This window comes from Otolemur garnettii, unplaced genomic scaffold (assembly GCF_000181295.1).
Source record: "Otolemur garnettii isolate 467f Iridium unplaced genomic scaffold, OtoGar3 scaffold00074, whole genome shotgun sequence".
In the NCBI taxonomy this organism is placed as follows: Eukaryota; Metazoa; Chordata; class Mammalia; order Primates; family Galagidae; genus Otolemur; species Otolemur garnettii.
In genome coordinates, this window is record NW_003852469.1 from 4176792 (window position 1) to 4202437 (window position 25646).

At 43.9% G+C, this 25646-nt stretch overlaps 1 protein-coding gene across 5 annotated transcripts in view; it reads left to right on the forward strand.

Annotated features, from left to right (window-relative positions):
* EBF2 (early B cell factor 2) overlaps window positions 1-25646 on the forward strand; it is a 192527-nt gene that overhangs the window by 122791 nt on the left and 44090 nt on the right. For all 5 annotated transcript variants that reach the window (XM_003793953.2, XM_003793954.2, XM_003793955.2 and 2 more), the window contains one exon: window positions 13647-13728. In XM_003793953.2, coding sequence (XP_003794001.1) covers window positions 13647-13728 — 82 coding nt within the window. The remainder of the gene's footprint in view (window positions 1-13646; window positions 13729-25646) is intronic.

Below are 25646 nucleotides of genomic sequence, written 5' to 3' on the forward strand. Positions count from 1 at the left end.
AAAAAAAAAGGAAAATTCCCCACTTTATCCTTTTGGAAGTTATTTACAAAGCTGATGTTTGGGGTGGGCTCAAGGACTTTGGAAATTTCAACGTGAACTCAGGTTCTTATTTTAAGCAAGCTGAGGCTGATTTATGGCCAATATATATATCTGCCTCATTCACATTTAGCCTTTCTTTGGATCTGGAATGAGAAATCTTTGTAAATCAAACTGGGATGAGAGATTTTTATGCCTAACCTCCATTTTTGAAATGAGACATCTCGATTTCACCTTGTTCTAATAATCCAGCATATTTCTGGGCAACAGGATGATGTCGTATGGAAAGAAAGTTTAGAAATTTCGGGTGGCCTGAAAGTACCCAGGAGTTGTCTCTGTCCTCAGAAGGAGAAGTCTCAGCTCTGGGGTTAGCTCTGGTTTTCCCATGAGCCTTTTTGTCGGAGCCACAGTTTTTTAAGAAGAAAATGAAAAAAGACAGACTTAGACATCCACCCACAGGCAAAGTGAAAACTGACTCGACAGTAGCCTTTGCCAGATGACCAGAGTTAGTCCAATACAACAGTGTTACAGATAATAAACATGGAACACATAAACTTCTCTTAATGGGATTTAATGGAAGGCCTCCCCCCAAAGTTGGCAATTCCCATCGAGTTGATGGAGGCTTTAGAATCAATACCATTTGAATGAGAAAGAAAAATCCAGTTAAACATAAAGGACCAACTTCTGGAACCTTCTATGGATATATAGCCAGTTGAGATTGGACTACGCTGAGTGTCGTCTGCTAAACTGACAACACTCCGGAATACGATTAACCTTATCTGAACGTCTTAGGTAGCAAATTCTTGACCTGATTTTTGTCCCAGTTTCCCTTTTTGTTCTTCTTTAAGAAAAAAAAAAAGAAAAGTTAAAAAAATTCTAATAAAGGCCGTCTGACTCGACTAAGAGTAATATAAGAAAATCTGTTTTGCTAAGGGAGGAACAGAACATGGAAATACCTGGTTTTATATTTTTATGTGGGTTTGGCAAATGCAGTCTGAACGGGCTAATATGATACCCAACCTGCTGTTAATAGCCAATGATAATTCCATATGTGCCACCTGCTACCTGTTAGGCTATACGTCTTTTTTTTTCTTTTTTTCCTTTTTTGGCATCAGCTATGAATAAGGATCTTCATGGCTGAAGCGGAGGCAAGCTGTCATAGCTTTCCAGTGAAATTGAGCTTTGTTACAATCACCATCTCGGTTTCTCTCCTTCATTTTCCCTTTCCTCCCGACATAGTATCTCCCACCAACTTTTTAGTAGCCCCTAAAAAAGCCCCACCAGGCATCATTCAGAATTTGGGAACCACTGAGGAGAGAGAGAAGAAAGGAGAAAAAGGAGGGCGAGAGACTGAACACGGGATACCCTGGAGGTGGTGCCCACGGAGGAAAATCGTCCTGCCAAAAAATAAAATGAGAGGAATTTCCTGGAATGTGTCTATTAGGGAGAAAAGCCGTCAGCCAAAGATGTAGCTTTGGTAACTAACTACTTTGCACCTTAGTGTTTAAACCATGAAGTTTCTCTTTCTCCCCAGTAACGGGTCAGGAATTACTCAAAAGCTCACTCTGCATGGGTCATGATGACATTCTCTTGACTCACTCCCACTGGTCCATGTTTTGAAATTGGGTGGGCAAAGCTAAAAAAAAAAAATCCGAAAACAAAACCCCAAAGCAAAATGTCTTGCCTGCTAATAGATGAGAATTACTCCAAGCCCCGTCTGGCGGCTCCTGCCTCCAGCTCAGCTCCAGTAAGTACAGGAAGGGTTCAGGCCAGCACTTTATGGGGGGGAAGAGGGGACACCCTCCATTTTGCTTGAAGCACTTTTTTACTTTAGAAAAACCCACACAGGTTCCCGACCATGGAGAAACCAGGTTTCTTATCATTACCATTCAAAAAGGGATGTGAATCTTACGAGGGTACAAATGAATCTTTCTGAAAGCAGACTATGGATGTCTTAACTCAATCACTAAGAAAATGACATGAGGGCCACGTTAACCAGTTTGATGAGACTATTTCAAATTGTATATAAAAACGTCACACTGTACCCCGTGATTGCATTAATGTACACAGCTATGATTTAATTAAAAAAAGAAAAAGGATGTGAGAATCCAAAAGAGAAGTATAACCTGTTCAAATGATTTCTTTTTTTCTCAAAAGGCAAAGACATCATCAAAGATTTCCATGGCCAATCATGTATTTTTTTGAGGGAAAAAATTTTAGCCTCTTATTAGTATTATTACTCTAGCCGTTGTCATGTTTCCTCTAAAGGCACAGAAATCTCCTTTTTCTTTAAGGCCTAAAAGAAAAAAAAAATCTTCCAGGGCAGTGCCTGTGGCTCAAAGGGTAGGGTGCTGGCCCCCTATGCCAGAGGTGGCAGGTTCAAACCCAGCCCTGGCCAAAAACTGCAAAAAAAAAAAAAAAATCTTCTTTGAACCATTGCATCTCTTCAGATGGGAACTGAAGCCAGGGGATGGTTTGGCTCAGAAAAATGGTCCAAAGGTGTCATGTTTTCAAACTCTCCAAGTAGTAACATTGCTTAGCTCAGAAATAATCCTTACAGCCTTTCCCAGTTGCCATCAAAATCCTTTTTGCACTTGAATGAGTTATGACAATAGCTCCCTGAGCTGGTTGTCGCAGGTAATCCTTCTAGATGAAGGGAAGGGAGGCACCAGAAGCGAAGGACTTTCAGGAGACAAGCAGAACCGGAGCCCCTGGCGTCTGCTCCTGCTTTGGCCAAGGGCCTCTGAGATTTTAGGGTCATTTTCACCTTTCTCAACTCCTGAGTGAGCTTATCTCCAGCTTCGTTTAAAAAAAAAATAAAAAGGAGAGAGAGAAGTTAGCCGCCCAGTAGTAAGGTGAATTTGGTATGGTGATGCATGTGGGAAAATTGTTTCCCATTCTTTAGAAGAAGTTTCTCTTATAAACTCACAAGAAAACCCAGCATCACAGTGGTAGAAAACAGGGCACATTTCAAGGGGCTTCATCCGCCTGACAAGCTTTGGCCACTGATACTATAGTGATTTAGCTGCGTGTATGAGCCAGAGGACTGTTTTCTCTAAAATTATACTTCTCCTCTCTTCGAAGGTTGACTAACTTCCTCTTGCCAAAACATCCGTGTCTACCTTGTCTTCTAGCACCTTCTTTGAACTTCCATGATAATGTAACAAGCTTCCTCTGCCCGTCCAGACTCACACTCTGCTCCAAAATGTTCTAACAAGTCCTCTACACATACCTTAAGCTCTCCTGACCCTGGCTTATGTGGGGGGTCAAATTTTAGCTTCCCGCTTGGTTGTAAAACCCTGTCGTTCCGCATTTTCTAGCACCCAGATGAAGACTTTTCTCTGAGACTCGACTCTCCAGCATGAAAGAGGGGCCCTTCATTGTAATCATTACCGAATGGATACAGTCCTAATGGAACTTAATTGTTTCCACTAGATGGATCTCGGGTGTTTTTGGCAGCCAAAATGAAAATGATTCCAAATACCATCAAAGGGGCTTATAAGCACCCAGCATGGATAGAGTGTTTTGATATACAGTGGAGTGTTAATATCATTATCTCTCCTAATACAACATACGGTTACTTTAATCCTTCCCCGCCTCTGTGATCTTGGGAGATCCGACGGATAGAAGGCACAGAATAAAACGCTATATACAAGGAGACAAAGGGAGAATTAGTCCCCGTCCCCTGGATGTGATTTTTTTGATTGTTTGAATGTTGCCTTCAAATATGCACCTTTATCGGGACTGACTCCTGTGTCTTCCACGCTAGTTTGAGTTTGCACGCGACATCAAACATACCTTTTCACACATGTTCTTTCCAGATTTTTTTTTAACACTTACTTAGCAGTTTATAGAAGGAACTGAATGATCTGCTCAAGCTGCTTACAAATTAAAAAAAAATCTGTGCTTATTAATTATGCAGGATTAGTCTAATTATAATTCAGCAAATTAATTAGCGACAGAAGGTGTTCTGAAACATTGGAGTACATTTGCATGTTAAATGGAGAGGCTAGTCCGTAATATATGTAAATTTATGCATGGCTTCATAGTTTAATTTAAAAATTTGCAGCTGCATATGGTATGGGAGCAGGTGAAAAGTCAGTTTTAGTTTAATGATGCTAACAAACATTGGATGGTGTCCTGTCTTAGCAAGAGAATGTACTCATATCTGCTAATCTACGGGTCTGTCACAAGAATATGATGTTACGTAGATGCTCAAACTCAAGGTCGTTAGTGAGTGAACCCGTAGGTGTGAAGCTGAAAACTGAAGAGCCCAGACTCTGAACTTGATCTCCCAATTTTTCTCTAACCCTGTGTATTTGGTCATTCCGCCTTGGTTTGGGGGCCGTCACGTTCCAGATTGTGCAAAAGGGAGCATCTTTCTGTCTCACTGGTGTCTGTTCTGTCAGGTGTAAAATACTCGTGCAACCTTGACTCTCTTTCCAAATATCCACATTTGCACTCCATTTCAATTTCCTGCAGTCGTGGGAAAGTTATTGCCGAGTTATGAATTAATGGTAGGGTAGAGAGTTTTACACATTGGCCTCAACCATCTGGCAAAACAGTAAAACCAGCAGACCAGGCAGCAGCGGAGGGCTCTGGGTGTAATTGGTGTTCACTGCTCAGCCTAGCATGGACGAGCTGTGCCGGGAGGGCAGGGACCGAGAGGGGGAGGGACGGGAAGGGGTGCTGAGGAAATTGCACAGTGAGGACCCCGTGAGCTGATGGCTGGCTCCCAACTTCATTTCTCTCCTTCATCCGAGGAGTCGTGGTATCAGAAAGGAGAATAGATTTGTATTCCAATTCTGAACACAAATCAGAAAGATTTTTTCTGAAGGGGTCTATAACGTGATTCGGTTTCCATCAGTTCTTTTTCCTTTTCTGAATGGGAAGGGAGAGGGTGGGATGGCATGGGGAAGAGGGTATGGGTTTTAAAAAAAAAAAAAAAGGAAAGATGGTCTGGTGCCTATTGTAGAGAGCCCTCCGAAGACGTTTTATGAGAACAATTAGAATTATAACCATGCTTTTAGTGTGTATTTCATACCAGTTCAAGCCCAAAGAGTTCAATTATTATTTTCATTAATGGTGTCAGATTTTTATCTGAGTGCAAAAACAAGGATTTTCCTTAGAGATTTTTTTTTTCCCCTATGAGCCTCATGGTGCCAAGAAATGGAATTCACGGGAATGTAAATGTGTCGGAATAGGGAAGGGAAAAATAAGTCCCAGGTCTTCAGAAACTGGAGTGTGGTACTGCTTAGAAATAAGTGGAGAATGAAGGGGCTTTTGGACCTGGGGGTCTGTTTATAGTCGATTGCTTGCCGATCCGGCTGTGGATGACGTTCTCTTCGGAAGAAATCATGAAATGGTTTTGAAATGCAGTCAGATTTACAGGGTGTGGGAAGTAGCTCCCTCCTGGTAGCTAAATGAACATAGCAGATCTACTGAGGAGGCAGCGGGCATGCTCTGTGACGAAGGATCCCTTGCCAAACTGAAATGCCACTTCCAGGAGCTTGTCATTGGAGTGAACACCAAACGGAAAATGATGCCACGGGGCCCGTTGCCAGTTAGGAGCCAGCATATTGCGCATGTGGCTCAGAATTCTGCTGCTGACCTGGGTTTACCAAAAACGAGGATGAGGATTTTAACCCACCGTCTTTTGGTTTTTGCTGTCGGTCCTTGCCTGCTGTTTTTTTTTTTTTTTTTTCTTTTAATATTGCTCTCTAAAATTTAACTGAGATTCTTCAAGTAGAGTACCTATGATTATGGGCCAGGTTGGGGGAGGGGTGTGCAGAGAGGTCCAGATTTGAATTTGCAGCAACTGCCTCTGGAATAATTTGGTTTGGAAAATGGGTTGTCTTATGATGTGGTGGGAGAGAAAGGCACAATGGTGAGGAAGGGTCCTACGTATGGCCAGCAAAAGGGGCAGAAGCTAATTTATTTTGGACCACTTTGTACTGGTGCATAGTATTTAGCTGTAAACACCTCGTGTGGATAACTAGTCCTCTCTCCTGGCCTTGGAAGGTGCTTAATTTTTACTGAGGGTCCCTGAGTTTTACAATACATATTAAGCAATCACCATCATCATCATCATGGCAGAAGCCCCGAGATGGTGAGGAAGTGGCTTGGTAGGGACATCTTGATTCGCTGCCACATACAGAAATGAAATTATCCGCTGCCCAGAGGAATTAGCTTGCGGATCTATTTAAAAATCTCCATCAGAGGAGATCCTGCTTTGTCCCTTGGGAAATGTTTTCAAAATTTAGCTTTGGTGACTTGATTCTCAAAAAATGTTTTCCAAGATTTAATTCAACTTCTGTTACGTGTTTGATTTCAGCTTTCCCCCCGCCCCATAGTCTTGAACAAATGGCCCTAAACCTTCCTTGTCCACTTGAGGACTCTTTTTTTTTTTTTTTCCTCTTTTGGCTGAGGGTTGGAGTTATATGGGATGGACTATCTTTGGACCGTTTGGGCTCTTGAGGAGTTTTGATTTCCGAATATCTGAGAGACTGCCGATCTTCCTTTGTGTGTTCTCAATAGCCACAGAATTTCTAGAGAGTGCAGTTCCTGATAGGAATGAAACATTTTTGTTTGTTCGCTTGGTTGGTTTGGCAACACGAAGAACCATTCCATTCATATTCCAGAGTGAGAGCAAGGAAACAGCAGGATCCCCCATGTAGATCAATGAGGCACCTGTCCCCTGAAACTCAGTGCTGGTTGGCCCCGTGTCCCTCTTCCTTCACAAGAGCCTTGGCCCAGCTCCCACCAGAGCCACACTTTGCGAAGTGCCAGACAATCCTAGCTCTTGTGCTGACTTCCAATCCTAGCTCTTGTGCTTACTAGCTCTTTTACCTCGGGCAAGTTGTCTAATCTTTCGGAATCTTGTCTATCTCCTCTGCAAAATGGGGATGTTAATATTCCAACTCCCAGAGTTGGGAGGATTACATGAAATCATGCCTGGAAAATACTAAGAGCCCAGTGAATAAAGGCCGTAATAATGGTGATGATGATTCCACCAGGAGTCTTTTAGCCAAGAGGAGTGAGAGAGGTGGAGTATAGTTGGAAGTAAGAAAATTTATCACTTAAAATTTTTTTGTCAACCTAACCTTTTTCAGATCTGAAATGACCTTTGAGTGAAACATCCGGGTGAGTAAGCTTTCCTGGTAATCCGTCCCTTGCTTAGGAATGTCTGTGGGGATTAAATATCCTATATCCACTCTATTTTTGTGTTTATATTTACAGTTCAAAGCAATGTTTTTCAACCTTTTCTATCTCATGGCAAACTTGAAGGTATAGTTAAACTTTTGTGGCACACTTAAATTATGTTGATTTTAAAAGAAGTAAAAAAAAAAAAGAATATAACTACTATGTTTTAAACTTCCTTTGGAAATAATTTAATTAATGATCTTTAAAATTTTTTGCAGCACATCTGAGATCTTCTTATACCATACCGGTTGAAAATCACTGATTTAAATGGCGGGGTGGGGGGTTAAATTAAAAACAACATAGAAGAAAAAATAAACTAGATAGAACATCCTCTTACAAAATGATGAGTATCTGATTTAAGCCTAAGGAATGCAGTGGTTAAAACTTATAAATCATCTACCTTTTCTGTGGGACCTTCCTGAGCCTTCATGCAGGTCAGCCACCCTGTGCCAAGTGGGTCCCAAACACCAAGTGTTCTCAGATGCGTCATTGGGAAATTACTGTAGTGTGCAGGGACGGCCCGTTGGGAGCTTGACCTGCCAGTCTCTTTGTTCTTATAGACTCTTGACAGAAGCTTCACAAGCCCCTTTAAGCTTCAGGGCTTTTTCTGACCTGGGCTGACACCTCAACGATCAATAGATTTCTCCAGGACACTTCGTGTCTGGGCTGAAGGTGGGGCCCACTGCTAACCTTTACCTTACTGGGTGCTGCCTGGGTGTGGATTCTGTTGGGGACTCTTGAAGTGGGAAGTATGTTCTCTCTGGTGTTGGAAGGTTCAAAGAGGACGTTAGGGTTAAGACCTAGATTAAAGCTAGAGCACCACTACCACTGTGTTTCTCATTGGCCTCAAGTGGAAACCAATCATTAGGGGGTTTCCTACCTTATAAAGCAGAGAGAGTTGCCATGAGGGCCCTTCTAAGGGTGAGAAAGTGATCACCCACCTGCCTTCTCAAGCTGGCTGGGGAGCTTGGATTTGCCTAATGCCCCAAAGGGTGACAATTTGTCAAGAAGATCTTGGGAGAAGAATGGCAACTGCCCATTCCTTTCAAATGTGGTTTTATGATCCAGCCCATCCCTACATTGGGTAGTTCTCAGAAATGGTGTTGAGCGTGTTTTAAGGGAAGGGGCTATCTCCTTTATATACATATACATGAACAGGGAAAGTCAATTGCATTTTAATTTACTGGACTTTTTAAAAAGGAGGTTTAATAGCTAATCCAGACAGACAGTGTCTCCATCAGAATCAATAAAGATAGACTTAGAAGTACCTCCATGGTTCATGAGGTCATACCAACTGTAGATTTAGCTAAGCTTTTAGTAATTAGTGTGACCATCATGGCAGAGAAAGACGACCAGAAATAGCATCCCTGATCTTGGTTCTTGGAGGGGATGGGGTGTTCTCATCTCTGTGGTATATAAAACCTGGCCACGTGTGGCCTTGTCATGTCAGGAGTTGTTTCCAGAATTAGTTGTTGTTTTGTGTGTGTTTTTTAAGGGAACAAGGAGCTAAGATTCAAAGTGAAAGGTATTTTACGTATTATTTTGCACAGAGTAAGGCTTTGTATAATGGCATCCACCACTAGCACTGAGCTCACATCTCTTCAACATATGTCTCCATCTACGTCTTTTTCTTAAAAGCAGCTTTGGTCCCTTCCCCAGTGCCTGTCTAAAGACTTTTTTTATATTAAAATTTTTAAGAAGGGAATAGATCTTGGATTTCAAATTGAAGGCAAGTGAAATGCCTTCTGCCATAAATCTGGAAAAATAGTGGGCTGGGTTTGGTGAGAGACCATTGGTTGTAATTCCCGAGTCTGGCAAGAATATTATGTAGTTGCCCTTTTCCTGTGTTTTAACTTAACTCTGAACCTGATTTGTGCATCTAGTTTATAACTCAGTTCCTCTTTGGGATGGGCATAAGAAATGTCTAAGCCACGTAGGAGCTTTTACTGTATTCTTGAACAGTCTAGACTATTCTGGTATCCTAAAGATTGGAAGGGAGATTTCATGGGTACTAAGTAACTCATTGGAATCTTACTCATACCAGATTCGGGCAGCTCCAGGCTCATCTTAGAATCTAGGGAAGCGTATTTGAATGGTTTGCTGAGTGTTCCATGATGTCAAGGACTTTGCCACTGGGCCTGAGCCTCCTTAGCATATAGGACACCCTTACTATGTGTTGATCAATGAGTAAATAAGTGAATTCAGCTGCAGTTTTTAGTCTTAAGCATTTACTTCCCTGTAACTATCTTTGACTTCACATTTTCCTCTTGAGATACTAATTTCTTCAAGAAGCCAGAATCCTTTACTTTGTGCCTTTTTTAGACCATTCTGAAGTTTGTTTTGAAAGCAGCTTTATTGAAAGTTTCACCAATGCCATGGTCTTCAGGATCTTCACAGGGCTGTGCAGCCATCGTCACAGTATCACTGGTGCAGGAAGTGTAGGACACCACACAGAGCTGGTTTCCAGAAAGATCCAGGCTCCAGAATTTGTGTCCACCACTTGTAGCTATGTGATCTTCAGCAAATTAATATTTTTCTTTTTTTGAGACAGAGTCTCACTTTGTCACCCTCGGTAGAGTGCCGTAGCATCATAGCTCACAGCAACCTCAAACTCTTGGGCTTAAGTGATTCTCTTGCCTCAGCCTCCAGTGTAGCTGGGACTACAGATGTTCACCATCATGCCTGGCTATTTTTAGGTTGTAGCTGTCATTGTTGTTTGGCAAGCACAGGCTGGATTTGAACCCTTTAGCTCCGGTGTATGTGGCTGGCACCCTAGCCTTTGAGTTACAGGCTCTGAGCCTAGCAAATTTCTTAAATTCTTGGGTCCTTAATTTTTCCCAGCTGTAGGCTGATCTGTTGCTCATGGGGTGTTTGTAAGAATTAAATGCGGCTCAGAGTTGACACTCAGCCATCTTTCCCTCTCCCCGTGGCCCTGTACCCTTCAACTGCCAGACAACACAGGATGGTAAGCAGGGACCAAGATGGCTCTGATCTGTGATATTCCTGAGGAACCTTCCCTGCTCCAGCACCAGAGAGAAGGATCCTGATGGGAGGGGCATCTTGCCCATAGCCTGCCCATCAGCCCTGGGGTACTACTGGCTCTGGGCAAGGCATCAACCCAGATGGTCCATTTTCCACCAATCAGCTGTCCCCTCTCATTTATTTTTCCTTTTCGGTCTTAGCAGTTTGACCTGCGTCTCAGAACCCCACCCCCTACCCCTGCCACACCCCCTTGCACTTTAATAAATCATAACCCTTTCTGGAAGGTTCTCAAATCTGCACATTCTTCTTTGCGATCATAGAATATTAATGTTGGAAGAAGCCCTGGGGATGTAGTTAAACCCTTCTTTTAGCGGTGGAAGAAACTGAGGCCCGGAGATGTGTGGTAACTTGGTTACCCTGTGAGTTGCTAGCCGATTAGCAACTGGGAGCATTTAGTATGTATTTGTGGAGTAAAGGAACGCCTTCTGGCGCGTTAGACTGCCTCGGTGACCTGGGGACCAAGTTGAAATCTCAGGGTTTGAGTTCACATTCGACCTCCCCTCTCCATCCCTCTTCATCCATAAAACTCTCTCAAGAAACGAGACTGGAGGGCTTGCCAAGTACAGCACGCTCGGTAGTTATAATATGTATAATCAGCCTGGTTTGGAGAAGGTGGAAATAAACGTCTATCCCGATGAGAATCTGCGCATTTGGTCTGAATCTTGTAATTCATTTCGGTTTCCCCTTTCTGATTGGAGAGAACTGACATTCTCCAGGCAGCTCCGGCTTCCAGGGATCCAGACCCAGGGGATTTGGGGAGCATTTGTTGCCTGCAAGTTACCCTGTGGCTAGTGGATGGTCTGGTTAGTAGAGGTTTTATACCCAGAGGTGGTTGGAGAGGGGAGAGGGGAGGGCACCAGAAGACATCAGTAAAAGGAAGGGAAGAAAATCGGAGATGTCAGAAAGCTCCAGAATTTCCTTTAATTAATTTTTAGATCCAAATATATGTATATTAAAAAATCCAGGTCGTAGTTTCTGGCCATAGCTCTTTGGCCGTAGCAGTGCCTTCTTTTAGAGGATAGTCTATGACGTAAGAGAACTTTCTGCCTCTTTCTCTTTCTCTCTACCCAAACTCTACGCAAAGGGCTGCGTGGGCTCCAAACTCAGCCCTCAGACGAGCACAGAGTCCACACTGCGTGTTTTCCATCCAGATCACCATAAAGGGTCCTAATTTAAAATGAATAAAGCCTTTCAGCACAGCCCGTGTTTCCCTAAATCAATTTGATTTTGTGTAAACATTTATCTCTTTTGCACTTTTCCACCTACCGCACCATCTATATAATAATGCCTTCATGGACATTAATGCTTTCCCCAGATATGTTTTGGAGAAGGAGGAGGGGGAGGTGGAAGTATAACACACACAGGACACATTATAAAGAGTCCAGTTGTAGCAAAACTTTCTAAAAATCAGGACGTACATGTGAGCAAGAACTCAGTTTGGTTTCAGCAGGGGAAAGACGTCCAGGGCTGCTGGCGGTGGAGGGCACATTGCTGGGGTGGAGGTGGCTATTGTTTGGGGAGAGACTCCAGTGAGGAAAAAGGCGAGGCGAGTTTCCAGGGTCCCCGAGAGCCTCTGCAGGCTTTGTAAGTGACTAGAGCTGACTCTGACATGAATGTCAGAGGGGGGGGATGTTTCCCCTGGAAGCAAGAAAATGTTTGAATTCTGATCAATCTTTACTGAAATAGAAGCTATTTTCCTTTCTAACTTGCTCCGATGACTGTGGGCAGACATATCCCTGTGTCTCAGAAAGCAGCAGCAGGTTGTGGATTTGAGCACCGCGGTGGCTGGGCAGCAATGCAGGACAGACATTTTCTCTGCCTGGCCCTTCCGTGGGCACTCCTGACCCTGACCACAGGATAGGGCGGGGGGCACAGGATAGAAAGCCTAACCCCCCATCTATCCTATAAACGGTGGGAGGTTAGACTTGGTATCCCGTGCAAAGGGAGAATCCAAAAGCAGATGTTATAATATCATGAAAAAAATATTTAGCTGTTACTTCCAAATTCCCACCCAACCTTATTCATAGATTGGGTCGGGAGCGTGTTGCCAAATATTTTTAGCAAGCGGGGAGTAAAACAGCCTCAAATACAGCAGATACTCTGAAGAGTCGATTCCCCTCTGCCCTCCTTTACTATTTATCTTCTCATCAGGGTTTTTTTTTAAAGTGATAAATACAATTAATTGGCGTGCTCTCTAATTCTTTTGTGTGATTGTTTTAAAAAAATGCAAATAAGCAGAAGGTTATAAGGCGATCCTTTCACCAACTGTGGCTTGAAAATAGATTTTTTGGAAGTATTGTTGATTTCTACTTATTTTTGTTGGTAAATCCTGGGGAAAAAAATGTATATCTTTTCCTTTAAAGTTCTAATTCAAGGCATGGATGTGAGAGTTCTGAAGGGACTTTGGGACTGCGGTAAAATTTCGTTGTCATAGTAACGGAAAGGGAAATAGGCCTAGCTCACCTGGGACTTCAACACTGCAAAAGCCGGAATTTTTTTTTTTTTTTTTTTAAGGAGAGGACTCTGCAAGTGAAATAAATGAAAAACTTATTGTATTTAGAAACAAAACTTTAAACCTTCACTAGGTGAATGGCTGGAAAGGCCAACTCGTGCCATTTTTCTTGATTATGTCATCTGATTCAAGATGCCCAATTTAAAAATTACATGGACTGATCATTTAGGAGAATATTGGCTTTGGAAAATATGTCTTAGAATAATAACCTGAGATCATGATTCTGTGATTTTGAATTTTTCTGGATAATCTATCAATGATCTGAAATGACATTCATCTTGTTATTAATCGTAACCATTCCCTCCTAGCCCCTCGCACAGACCTGCATAGCTGAACAGTCTTCGGATGGTAACATACCATTTTCTGATTTTGTAAACCCTGGTTGAAAATGTCATGCCTCCTTCATGTGTGAGTATGCAGGTGTGAGTGGACACCCAAGAGCTTCCAATATGAGGAGCCTGGGATTCTGGGCCAAATCCTGCCATTTTTAACCCTGGAGCAAGACCTTCCCTACAGCAAAGGGTCACTGCTGTATATTTGAAGCCATTTTTGCAGACCGATCGCTCTAGAAACTCTGGGCGCCGGTGTACAAACCAGAGCCCAGCTAGCCCAGCTTGTGAACCACTTAACAATCCCCCACAGTGATGGGGAAGGGGGCGCTGGGCTTGCGATTGAAAACATCCAAATTTGCAAATTGCACAGGGTCAGCAACGTTCCAGGCCGGGCAGAGCAGGTTGAAATTCCCCAGATCTGAAATACAATCGCTTTCCAATCACATCTAATAGAATGCAGCTTCTATTCTCCCCTAGAATATGTTTACTGAAAAATGTAACACATTGCTTTCTCTTCACAGATTCTTCTTAAAATTTTTCCTCAAGTGCAATCAGAATTGCTTGAAAACAGCAGGAAACCCAAGAGACATGAGACGGTTTCAGGTAAGGGGGCCTGCAGATCTTTTCTGTTAGACAAGTCATCCTGGTTTTACTCTCCTTCTCACTCTTTTCTTTCTTTTTTTTAAAAAAAACATTTTCTTAAAAGCCATGATTCACTGAAACCGCTAATAATACGAACGATAACTATAAATGATAACCCTTATCCACTCGCATTGAGGGTTTCTTCATTTTGTAATGTTTAGGCTTTGTGCCGCCTTCCCCAAAGGCCCGCGGGGGGAGGCACCAAGCCATGCTGGAGATTTGATTCTAAGCCCCCGGGCTGCCTGCTGCACACACAGCTGCCCACGGCAGGATCCGTGTTCTTGATATTCAGCCACCTTGGGATTTTTCAAAGCAGCTTCTCTGTGTTTTCTGCAAGCAACAGCCTCCGTCTTCCCTTTTCCACCGATTAACTATTCAGTGCTCTGTCTCTGAGCCTTCTGGAAGGCAGCAGCCCCAGCAGCCGTGGTCACTTTAAGATCGCAGCATGACAACAAGACCCAGGGGACTGTGACCCAGCTGCCTGGCAGTTAAATCTGCCCCCGGTTTCATCACCCTTGCTGAGGATAGACTGAGGATACGAGCTAATAAAAACAGACCGAGGCGAAGGGTATCGGGCTGGAGACGAGAGCAAGAACAGCCCCTCTCGGCCCCCTTCCTCGAGCTTTGAAGGACCCACATTTAATTCACCAAATGGCTTTCCTGCCATTCACACCCCGGCTAAGGGCCTGGCAGCTCCTTCACCATAGAAAAAGCAAGAACATGTTAAATAATAATATTCAAGCTTAAGACTTGAAAAAATCCTCGCCGCACCTCAAGAGATGAGGGTTATTAGCCTGGTGTTTGAGGGAGGTTAAGGAAGTTGCTCCCAATCACAGTAAGACGGTGAAGCCGGGGGCGGGAGGATTTGTTTGTTCAACTCCTTGCACCACACCAGGGTGCGATGTGTGGTCTGCTGCGGCAGCCTCTAGGTTTGTGCTGTTGCCTTCTTGAAATTCCTCATCATTTCTGAACAAGGAGGGGAATATTGCCCCTTGTACTAGACGCCACTCATCGTGTAGCTATCTTGTCTACCCTTAGAGAGCTTCTGTGGTCTGACAGATGTTCAAAGCAGAATCACTGAAGAGATATTAAGGAGAGGGACATAGACAAGGCCAGTTACTTTGGGGAAAAAAAACCTTTTTTCTTAAACCCCATCATGGTTATCAAACCTTGCTGTCATCAGGACATTAAAAAATGACTCTAAGAGGGTCTTTACCTAACAAATGCAATCCGTGTAATCTGGTTTCTTGCACCCTCAATGAGTCCCCAACAATAAAAAACAATATTTAACACAATGACTAGCCTCCCTTAAAAAAGTAGAAACCCTACTCTTTTTTCATGTAGACTCTTCTGCTGTCTATGAAGACAAGTAAGAATAAAATCAGCCTGCAAACAGAAAGGTCATACACAGTGGAGGTCTAGTATATTCAGTATTCTAGATAGAAATGTAGATAATTTCAGTCCAAAGAAAAGTCAAATTCAAGAAAATTCTAAATTCCCTCCATGACCAAAGCTTAGCCTCATTCCCAGAAGAAACAGAGGCAGGTAGAAGAAGTTGGAAGTTTGGATTCTCAGCCCATCTTGTTCTCTGCCACCAGTTTAGTTTTCAATTTGAGCACACCCTTATCAACCGGAAGCAGCTTCTAGAATGCCACGTCGTCTTAATTCTCCCAAGTTTTAGAACTATCTTCACAAAGCGAATGCATGCTAATATGTCCTGCACTCCTTCAATTATTGACTAAGTAAGATCTTTGCTGTGCCTGAGGTTTTAACTGGCTTGGAATACTGTTGATCTCAAACTTATTCAGAATTCTCATTCTTACGTGAATGTATTTGACTTTCGCAAAGACAAGGGGAAATACTTTTCTAAAAAGGTTGTGGATTCTATGATTGTCTTACTTCTTGGGCAGACCTAAAATCAACTGGTAATTTTTTATTATTTATTTAGACGGAGTCTCACTATGTTGCCCTTGGTGGAGTGCTGTGATGTCACAGCTCACAGCACAACCTCCAACTCTTAGGTTTAAGCTATTCTCTTGCCTCAGCCTCCCAAGTAGCTGGGACTGCAGGCTCCCACCACAACGCCCAGCTATTTTTTTGTTATAGTTGTCATTGTTGTTTAGCTGGCCCGGGCTGGGTTTGAACCCACCAGCCTTGGTGCATGTGGCTGGTGCCTTAACGACTATACTACAGGTGCTGAGTCTTATTTTATATTTTTTATTGGGATAAAGTTTATATAACACTTTATCATTTTAATGTATATAAGTCAGGGGCTTTTGGTTTATTCAGAGTGTTGTGCCGTTGTCACCCCTGTCTAATTCCAGAACGTCTCCATCAACCCAACATGAAATCCCATATCTTCCAATTCCTGTCTCTCCCCAGCTGGTGGCAACTACGAATCTACTTAGTTTTATCTATTCCAGAAACTTCATATTAATGGAATCATATACTATGTGGCATTTCGTGTCTAGTTCCTTTCACTTAGCATGATGTTTCTGAGGTTCGTCTATGTTGTAGGCTGTATCAACACTTCCTTCCTTTTCAACGCTGAGTAATATTCCATCATGTGGACACAGGGCATTTTGTTCAGTTGTTAGTTAATGAGTGTGACACTGATGCTATTTCTGTATTTTGTCTATTATAAATCATACTGCTGTTAATATTCCTGTCCAAGGTTTTTGTGTGAACAGATGTTTTTTATTCTTGTGGGCAATACACCTAAGAGTGGAATTTCTGGGTCATATGGTAACTCTTTCTTTAACTTTTTGAGGAACTGCCAAACTGATTTCCACAGTGGCTCCACCATTTTATGTTCCCACCAATAATGGATGAGGGTATTAGTTTCTCATTTAATTTCTTATTAAATTTTTTTTATTAAAATAGACTTATTATTTTCCATTAGAAAATTCTAGCCATCCTATGGGTGTGGAGAAGAATCTCATTGTGGTTTTGATTTGTCAGTCTCTAATGACGAATGGTGCATTAGAATATGAACATCTTTTCGTGTACTTATTGCTCATTTGTGTATCTTCATCGGAAAAATGTCTATCAAGTCCTTTGCCCATTTGTTTAGATGAATTATTTGTCTTTTTATTGTTGCATTATGAGAGTTCTTTATATAGTCAGGATATGAACCCCTTATCAAGATATGTGATTAGCAAATATTTTCTGCCATTCCATGGGTTATCTTTTCAATTTCTTTTTTTTTAATTGAGACAGGATCTCACTTTGTCACCCTCTGTAGAGTGCTGTGCCATCACAGCTCACAGCAACCTCAAACTCTTGGGCTCAAATGATTCTTTTGCCTCAGCCTCCTGAGTAGCTGGGACTACAGGCACCTGCCACAATGCCTGGCAATTTTATTTTTGTTGTTGTTGTCATCATTGTTGTTTAGCAGGGCCAGGCTGGGTTCCAACCCACCAGCCCCAGGGCATGTAGCCGGCACCCTAACTGCTGAGCTATGGGTGCAAAGCCTTCAATTTCTTTTTTAAAAATCTGTTTGATATGCTTATAGATCTTTTCACTTTCTTGGTAGTGACCTTTGGAACACAAAAGAGTTGGTGATTTTTATACCATACATAGATTCTATTGAGAATATAACCTTTAAAGGCTCGGCGCCTGTGGCTCAAGCGGCTAAGGCGCCAGCCACATACACCTAAGGTGGCGGGTTCAAATCCCCAGCCCGGACCCGCCAAACAACAATGATGGCTGCAACCAAAAAATGGCCAGGCGCTGTGGCGGGCGCCTGTGGTCCCAGCTACTTGGGAGGCTGAGGCAGGAGACTCGCTTGAGCCCAGGAGTTGGAGGTTGCTGTGAGCATGATGCCATGGCACTCTACCCAGGGGGATAGCTTGAGGCTCCATCTCAAAAAAAAAAAAAAAAGAGAATATAACCTTTGATGAAAGCTCTCTCATATTGAGAAGGCTATTATGAAGAAAGGCCTGGCTATGTGCTATAATGGGCAAATAAGTAGCTTAGATCAGGTTCCAAATAGGAAACAGAACCAGAGGTACTATGTAATTGTGGGGAGAGCCCTCTAAAGGGAAGGCAGAATTCTGGAATACACATCTCATTCAGAATCATTTTAAACCATATAGATAATTCTTTCAATTCTCTACTTTTGTTACATGATCAAACATAGATTTAATATAAAAGATTCCTTCATGAGGATTTACTTTGAATAGAATAGAAATAATGGAATATTTCTAACCAAATCATGGATTGACCCAATTGTCCCCCTCTTCCCCCTATCCCTAAAACACTAGTGGAGCCTGAGTTATTTTTCCAAAAATGATCTATCAAGACCAAAATTCCTCTGTCAAGCTTTTTTGAAGCCTGAACCAATCTTCTCTTTAATTCAGTTCAAGTCCTGACTATTATAGGACACACACAAATATTTTCTTGAAGCACAACGGATTTTAACCCCTAAGAATCTGCTAAAAGCTCTAGTCTTTGCCCAACAAAAGAACTACGTGTAAGCAAAGTTTTAATTAAAATTCCAGAGTTCCCCAGACCTCTTGAAACACCTCTTAAGCTTCCATGGATCCCTAACCAAAATAAATGAAGTTCACATAACCTCAAATAGGCATCTGTAATGTGAATTAACCCTTACAGAGCGGGATCTGTCCACCTAGGACTCTCCTGCTGCCCTCCATTGGTTCCGAATGCCATGTGTTCTCTGATTCCTGGCACCGCGGCCTCAGACTTCACCCTTCCCTGGAGCTACAGACACATAGCTCCACCTCCGTCCCGGCATCTTCCCTTAGATGACTAATGAGCACAGGTTCAAAACAGAAGCCAGTCATTGTCGTCTGATTCACACCCTCCTCTTTTATTGTCAAAGCAACCCTCCCTCCTCCTAAGTATCTGTTATCTTTTTTTTTTTTTTTGGAGACAGAGTCTCACTACGTCACCTGAGGTAGTGTTGTGGCATCACAGCTCACAGCAATCTCCAAACTCTGGGGAGGCAGCCTCTTGCCTCAGCCTCCCAAGTAGCTGGGACTACAGGTGCCAGACACAACATCTGGCTTTTTTGTTGTTGTTGTTGTTGTCATTGTTGTTTAGCGGGCCCAAGCCAGGTTCAAACCCACCGGCCCCAGTGTATGTGGCCGACACCCTAACCACTGACCTATGGGTGCCGAGCTTCTACTTCCTCTTTGTGGAAACCATCCTCAGCACCAGGGCCAGAGTTACCTTTTAAATCATGTCACATGGCTCGGTGCCTGTGACTCAAGCAGCTAAGGCGCCAGCCACATACACTTGAGCTGGCCGGTTCGAATCCTGCCCGGGGCCCCAAACGACGACAGCTGCAACCAAAAAATAGCTGGGCGTTGTGGCAGGCACTTGTAGTCCCAGCTACTAAGGAGGCAGAGGCAGGAGAATTGCTTGAGCCCTGCAGTTGGAGGTGGCTGTGAGCTGTGACGCCACAGCACTCTACCTAAGGCAACAGCTTGAAGCTCTGTCTCAAAAATAAATAGATAGACATGACATGATTTATTTTATTTATCTACTGTCTGTAAAAGCAAAGCTCAGATTTTAAAAGCTTCTTCGTACTAACAAATCTGCTGCCACTTCCATCTCCTGATGTCCCCTCGGGCCAGCCTCTCACCATATACCTGTCGGTGACTTCTAGTCCATCTTGGAAACTTCCTACACATTCGCCCCTCTGCCTGGGAACCCTTCACCCCTCTGCAGGTCAGGACAGCTTCTCATGCTCAAGGACTACCCGAGTTACTTCCTTGTTGCTGGACTTTCTGACTTCGGGCAAAGCTGTTGGTCTCTTCCTCTGCCCTGGCTCTCTCTTCCGCACCGTCCTCTGCTCTGCCGCTTTCCACGTCATCTTGGGGTTCCTGTTTGTCTCCCCAGCATACTCTGTGCTACTTGAGGGCAACTGGTATGTTTTATTTATTTTTTATTTACAATGTTAGGCATTCCATAGGGCTCAATAAACTGTTACAAAAGAAATATTTAAGAAAGAAAAAGAAAGAAAGACAAAAAGTTATGATTTCCAGAAACCCCAGAATATCTAAATCCATGAATTAGGCATACAGAAAATCACTTCTGCCATCCTTAAAATGGAACAATTAGGCAAAACACCCAGATGAGGCTCGGCGCCTGTAGCTCAAGCAGCTAAGGTGTCAGCCACATACACCTGAGCTGGCGGGTTCGAATCCAGCCCAGGCCGCCAAACAACAATGATGGCTACAACCAAAAAACAGCCAGGCGTTGTGGCAGGCGCCTGTGGTCCAGCTACTTGGGAGGTGGAGGCAGGAGAATTGCTTAAGCGCAGCAGATGGAGGTTGCTGTGAGCTATGACTTCATAGCACTCTACCCAGGGTGACAGCTTGAGGCTCTGTCTCAAAAAAAAAAAAAACCACCAGATGAACAGCTCAATGAAGGAGAAGAAAAGAAATTTCTGTCTAGTTTAAGCTGACAGGCCATTAAGACAACAAACTCCACTCTATTTCTCTGCAGGCAGTTGTAAAATCCAGAAGAAAGCCAGGAAAAGACTATTAGGGTCATTGTCATTCGCCACATTCAAATTCTAAAAAAACCGTGGAAGTTGACAACAGCCCAGGGGTTACTATTGCTAATTCACTGTCAGGGATGGGCTGGCTGTGTCTGCTCCAAGGCAGAGTGTGAACAGAGATGCACTGTCCACGTTTTATTCCCCCACCCTGTGTTACTGAGAAAATCCTACGTGCCAGCCACTACCCCAGGTAGAGAAGATAGACAGCAGGAAAAAAATTAGGTAAAATTGCTGCCCTTGAGGGGCTTCCATCCTCCCAGGGAGATACAGGAAATAAAATGAGTGAGTGGTTTACACAGCTTCAGATCTAAGCCTCTCTGTGGTTTTCCAGTGACTGTCCTGGCCGCAGTGGCCCCTGCCTGCTGCCAGTTGTGTTGGTGGTGGCTGTTGGAACTCCGCCGTGTGGTCAAGTGTGGGAGATGTGCAGCAAGGTGGTACCCCCTCTTATAAGACAGCACGTGTGCACCCCCTTCCAAGTCATGTTCCGATCTTCCTACAGCACCGACTAGCGTAGGATGCAAATAAATATCAGTGAATCTTTTACTTGAGACTGGGGAGCTTAGAGACCTGGGTGCCAAGTTTTTACCCTCGGCCTTGTAAGGTCTTTATTTTGAAAAGACGTGATCACTGTAGAGGACTTGCTGGGGTATTTTCTGTTCTACAGGAAGCACCAGCTGGTACCTCTTCATCCCCCAAACCATTTTTTAATGACCTCCTTGGCAGCTTCGAGTTTGCTTGTAGTTAGGGTAAAGATTACCCCCATTTGCTGAAATAGATACAGAAAATTTCTTTTTCATTTCAGAATATTACAGGGGTCCAAATGTTTTGTTTACATAGATTGCTTTTGTACTGCTTGAGTGAACGTTGTAAGGGGGCCCGTCACCCAGCTAGCGCGCATTGTGCCTGCGTTATACAATTTCACTCCTTGCTTCCTCCCTCCTGCCTGATTTCTGCTGCGTTTTATTTTCATCTGTGTGTGTGAGTGCCGATCAGTGAGTTCTAACTATCACGGTGAGGACGTATGGTGTTTGGTTTTCCATCCTTGCAATACTTCACTTAGGAGAATGGTCTCCGGTTTAATCCAGAGTGTTGCCAAAGGCATTTATTCCTTTTTTATGGCTGAGTAGTACTCCATGGTATATGTAAACTACATTTTAGTAATCCACTCACGAACTGATGGGCACTTGGGTTGATTCCACATCTTTCTGTTTACTGCACCTTGCTGAGAGACTCTTGGGTGTACTGAATTCACCCTTAAATTACTTCCTTTCTAGATTAGGTTTACCAAAATAACCTTTTCTTTCCTTTGAGATGGTCTCACTCTCTTGCCCCAGCTAGAGCACAGGGGTGTCATCATAGCTTATAGCCACCTCAAACTCCTGGGATCAAGTGATCCTCCTGCCTCAGCCTCCTGAGTAGCTGGGACTACAGGTGCCCACTGTGACACCCAGCTAAATTTCCTATTTTTTGTAGACATGGAGTCTCACTCTTACTCAGGTTGGTCTCAAGTGGTCCTCCCTCCTGGGCCTCCAGAAGTGCTAGGATTACAGGCATGAGCCACTGTCCCTAGCCCCGTTTTGATTTATATAGCCATGGGGAGAACAGAGACAGGTGTACAGATGAGGCCCTGGGACATGGTGTCAGTAGGTATAAAAGTACACATATGTATCTGGCAAACAAAAGTCCATCCAGGGGCCAGGCTTCCCAGTCTCAGTGCTGGTGCTGGTTCTGGCTTGGCCCAGGAATGGCCTGCTGGACACATGCCCAGGACTGGCCTGCTGGAAGGGTGTCTTGGCAGGGATTTGAAGGGGATCAGGGAAAGGACGGAAGCTTTGTGGGGATACAAGCATATCTGCCAAGACTCTGAGAAAGGCACAGGAGGAGAGAAGGGAGCTGAGGACACAGGGATCTGCCGATGAGAACAGAGAGAGGAAGCCGGGCCGTGCTGGGACTGCCTGACGTCCACGGGGTGGTGGGATCCTGTGAGAGGCCTCGTGCCCGTCACTGCAACGTGCCAGATGCAACAACCGCACAAGAACGATGGGGAAATTAATGCCTCTGACAGACACCCAGTCCGCACAGCTGGGCACTGGCCATTAGTCGGTTTTACTCGGCGACACAGAGCAGAGGGCACAGCTACTCATGTCTTGGCACCGGGCCAGGCTCCATCCAGCAGCCCCTTCTGATTCTTAAACCCCCAGCTCTTATATAAAACTTTTTAATGGCACCACCATCTATTTTCCTTAAATAAAAAATGTTGAATGCTTCTCTCACGCCCGCTGAAGAGGGAAACGAGAGTTTAAATTAACTCCAAATGGTAAAACTGTAACGCAGCCCCAGCTGCAGGCAGGTTTCTAGGGTTCAAGCCTCTGCGTGGAGAGCTGCCCCGGCTGCTCCCAGGGCTCATCCACCCTCGGAAACTTGCCCTGCTCCCGAGCAGCAGCCTTGAAGCGCATGATGAAAATCACTTGACTTACGTCCTCTCTGATCAACAGGTGAGTCCCTTATCTGGTGGTAAAACAAACCAGATAGTCCAAGTTAAGAAACATAATTATCTATTTGGAGTCAGAAAAAGAAAAGAAAACCCTCTAAAGGTCGGAGGAGCTTCCCCTCATCCTCATATCGTGTTTCTCAACCCTTTATCTCACAGCACACTTGAACCTGTACTTAAACTTCCCTGGCACGTGTAAATTATGTTCATATAAAAAAATTAAAAAAGTAGGGCAGGGCCTGTGGCTCAAAAGGATGGGGCACCAGACCCGTATGCCAGAGGTAGCGGGTTCAAACCCAGCCCTGGCCAAAAAAGGATATACTTACTGTGCTTTGAACTTCTTTCAAAAATACTTTAATGAATGATCTTTAAAAATTTGCATGGCACACCAGTCGAAAGTCGCTATTCTAATGCTTGAAGCTTGAAGAAGCTTTAGAAGCTTCTGCGGCCATGACCCCTGCCTTTTGGTGTGTTGAATGAAAACAAGAAAAGGGGTGGATAAAAACTTTGACCACTTCACAGGAAATGTGTTTGGAGGTGTTTGTCAGAGAAAAGGGAGAGATGTGAAAACAAGGGGTTGCTTAAATAGTTTTTGGGAAAGGATGTGTTGGACTTCAGTTACGTGGAAACTGAAGCCCACGTGCTCCACTGTTTTAGGGGACTGGAATTTGTTCAGTAAAATCTACCCCTGAGCCCATTCCAGAGCAGTCAGATGCGGAACCTCTCGGAAAGCAAAGCTCGCTTAGGTCTGCGGTAAGAGTGCACGGTTCCTCCGCTGCTTCTGGGCCCTTCATGGTCCTGAGTTTTGATGGAGTACTGGTCATTCAAGAGGTGCCTGGGGGGAGAGTTTGGTGGGAGACATGGCCAAGCTGAAGCACTATATCAAGTAGGTTAGGGCTCCCTGGTGGCTTTCAAAACCTTTGCTAGTAAAATATGGCCCTTGACCGTCACCAGCCCACGTGACACACATTCTAGATGGAAAAAGCACTGGATTCAAAGGGCTAGGATGAGGTGGGCGGAAGCAGTGGGCATCTGTGGCCTTTGAGATGAAGGTACATGCCGTGTTGCAGAGCGGATGAAAGATTGACAGGCTCCTCAATGACGTGAGAAGCTGGTTTTCAAACATTGCCACTCGATTCCCACCTACTTTCAACTCCATGTTTAAGAAGAAAACTCTAAATGGTGTTTACCCTACAGACAAATGTGCCAACACACACCAGCCAGAAGGCTCTTGGGCGTTCTACTCCCCTGGTGCTAGAATAATCATCTCAGTAACTTCGAGTTGTTAAACGTGATGTTTTTCAGTTCCTCAAGGCCTAGCTCAGATCTCACTTCCTGGATGGAAATGTCTGTGTCTGCTTTCCGTTCAGGCTGAATCCTGTCACCTGTGGGGCCCTGGAGTACACGATGGGCTCACGGCTGAGTCACCAGTAGCATATTACCATGCTCTGTCCACTCATACGTTCTGTGTCTGGGTTTGTCATATGTCACCAACTGCACGGTGAGCTCTTTGAGGCAGTGGCCCTGTTTTCTGTAAACCCCCCTGCCATGTAGCGCAGTGCCCAGGAATCTCAAGAAATACCCAATGACGGATGCAAACAGCGCTGTCTGGTTGCCTAAGAAAGTATTGTCTCAGGAGTTAATGTCATTAACACCACAGTCCCCGCCCCCTGGGTGGAACAGTCCAGAATGCCCCACATCTGTCTCTATGGGAGTCAACTTTGTGTTCTCTGGACCTGAAACTGAACAGAAAATTTAGCCTTAGGGATTAGGAAACAACAGCCAGGTCTCAGAATTCTGGGAATTCCTTTAAAAAAAAAAAAAAAAAAAGACAAAAGCCGTGTTTGTGGGGAAGCTGTTTAAAGGTAATTGTGAAGACTCTGGAGTCCAGTAACAAAGAAGGATCTGGGCTTTCAATCTGGCTTGAAATTAGGATATGTGCCAAGAATAAAGTGGTAGGGCAAAAAAAATTGCAATGGCCAATTTGTTTGTTGTTAGCCTGGGTTGAGTCAATGGAGACTTAGCCAACGTTGCTGCTTTAGGTCGCCTTGCTAATTGTGAGAACTAGCAGGTGTACACACACCCAGTGTGTGTTTCTTCTTACGAAGTGGACTCCCAGCTTGGTTGCCCACCATAGCCAGAAGTCTGTCTTGGTTTTCCCTGTCCCTTTAATGGTCTCTGTGTCCCTTTCCTCCTTCCACAGGTGGAAAATAAAATCCCACGTAACAGTTATGCTTTGGTAAAGCTGAAATAACATATATAGCAACTGAACAGTTATAAGGGGAAAGCACATCATGAATTTAATTCCATTTCCAGATGTAAAATGTCATAAAGAATTTTTTTCCATACTTGGCAAAATACCAGGAATTTTCAAGACCGTTTTATTTAGCCGGGTGTATGCATGTTCGTAAGTATGGTATCAGAGTCTTCAATGTCAAGTGTGCTATAAATGCTACGTGTTACAGCTTTGCTGAGATTAGACTACCAAAGGCCCCACATTCAGCCAGGAGGTACGTGACCCTCTTTGGAATGGTGGAGAACGGGGTCTGACCGATGGCAGAATTTGGTATGTTTTCCAAGCAAGAACTTTGGTCCCTATGGGGAGGTTTCCATCCCGTGTAATTATTCTCTCGTGACTACAGACACTGGAACTGTCGTCTGTTTCAAAAAGCAGATTGTTGGATCATTTCACGCATTTTCTTTTTCTTTCTCTCTTTGTTTTGGCCTCCTTGTATGAGTCTTAGGGTCTTTAAAGGAACACCTGGGTATGCACTGAAAAAAGGATAGCTGGGATAGAGCCCAACCTGGCCATTCCTCCGACTCGTGTAATTCAACTAGATCATACGCTTAGAGCTTTGA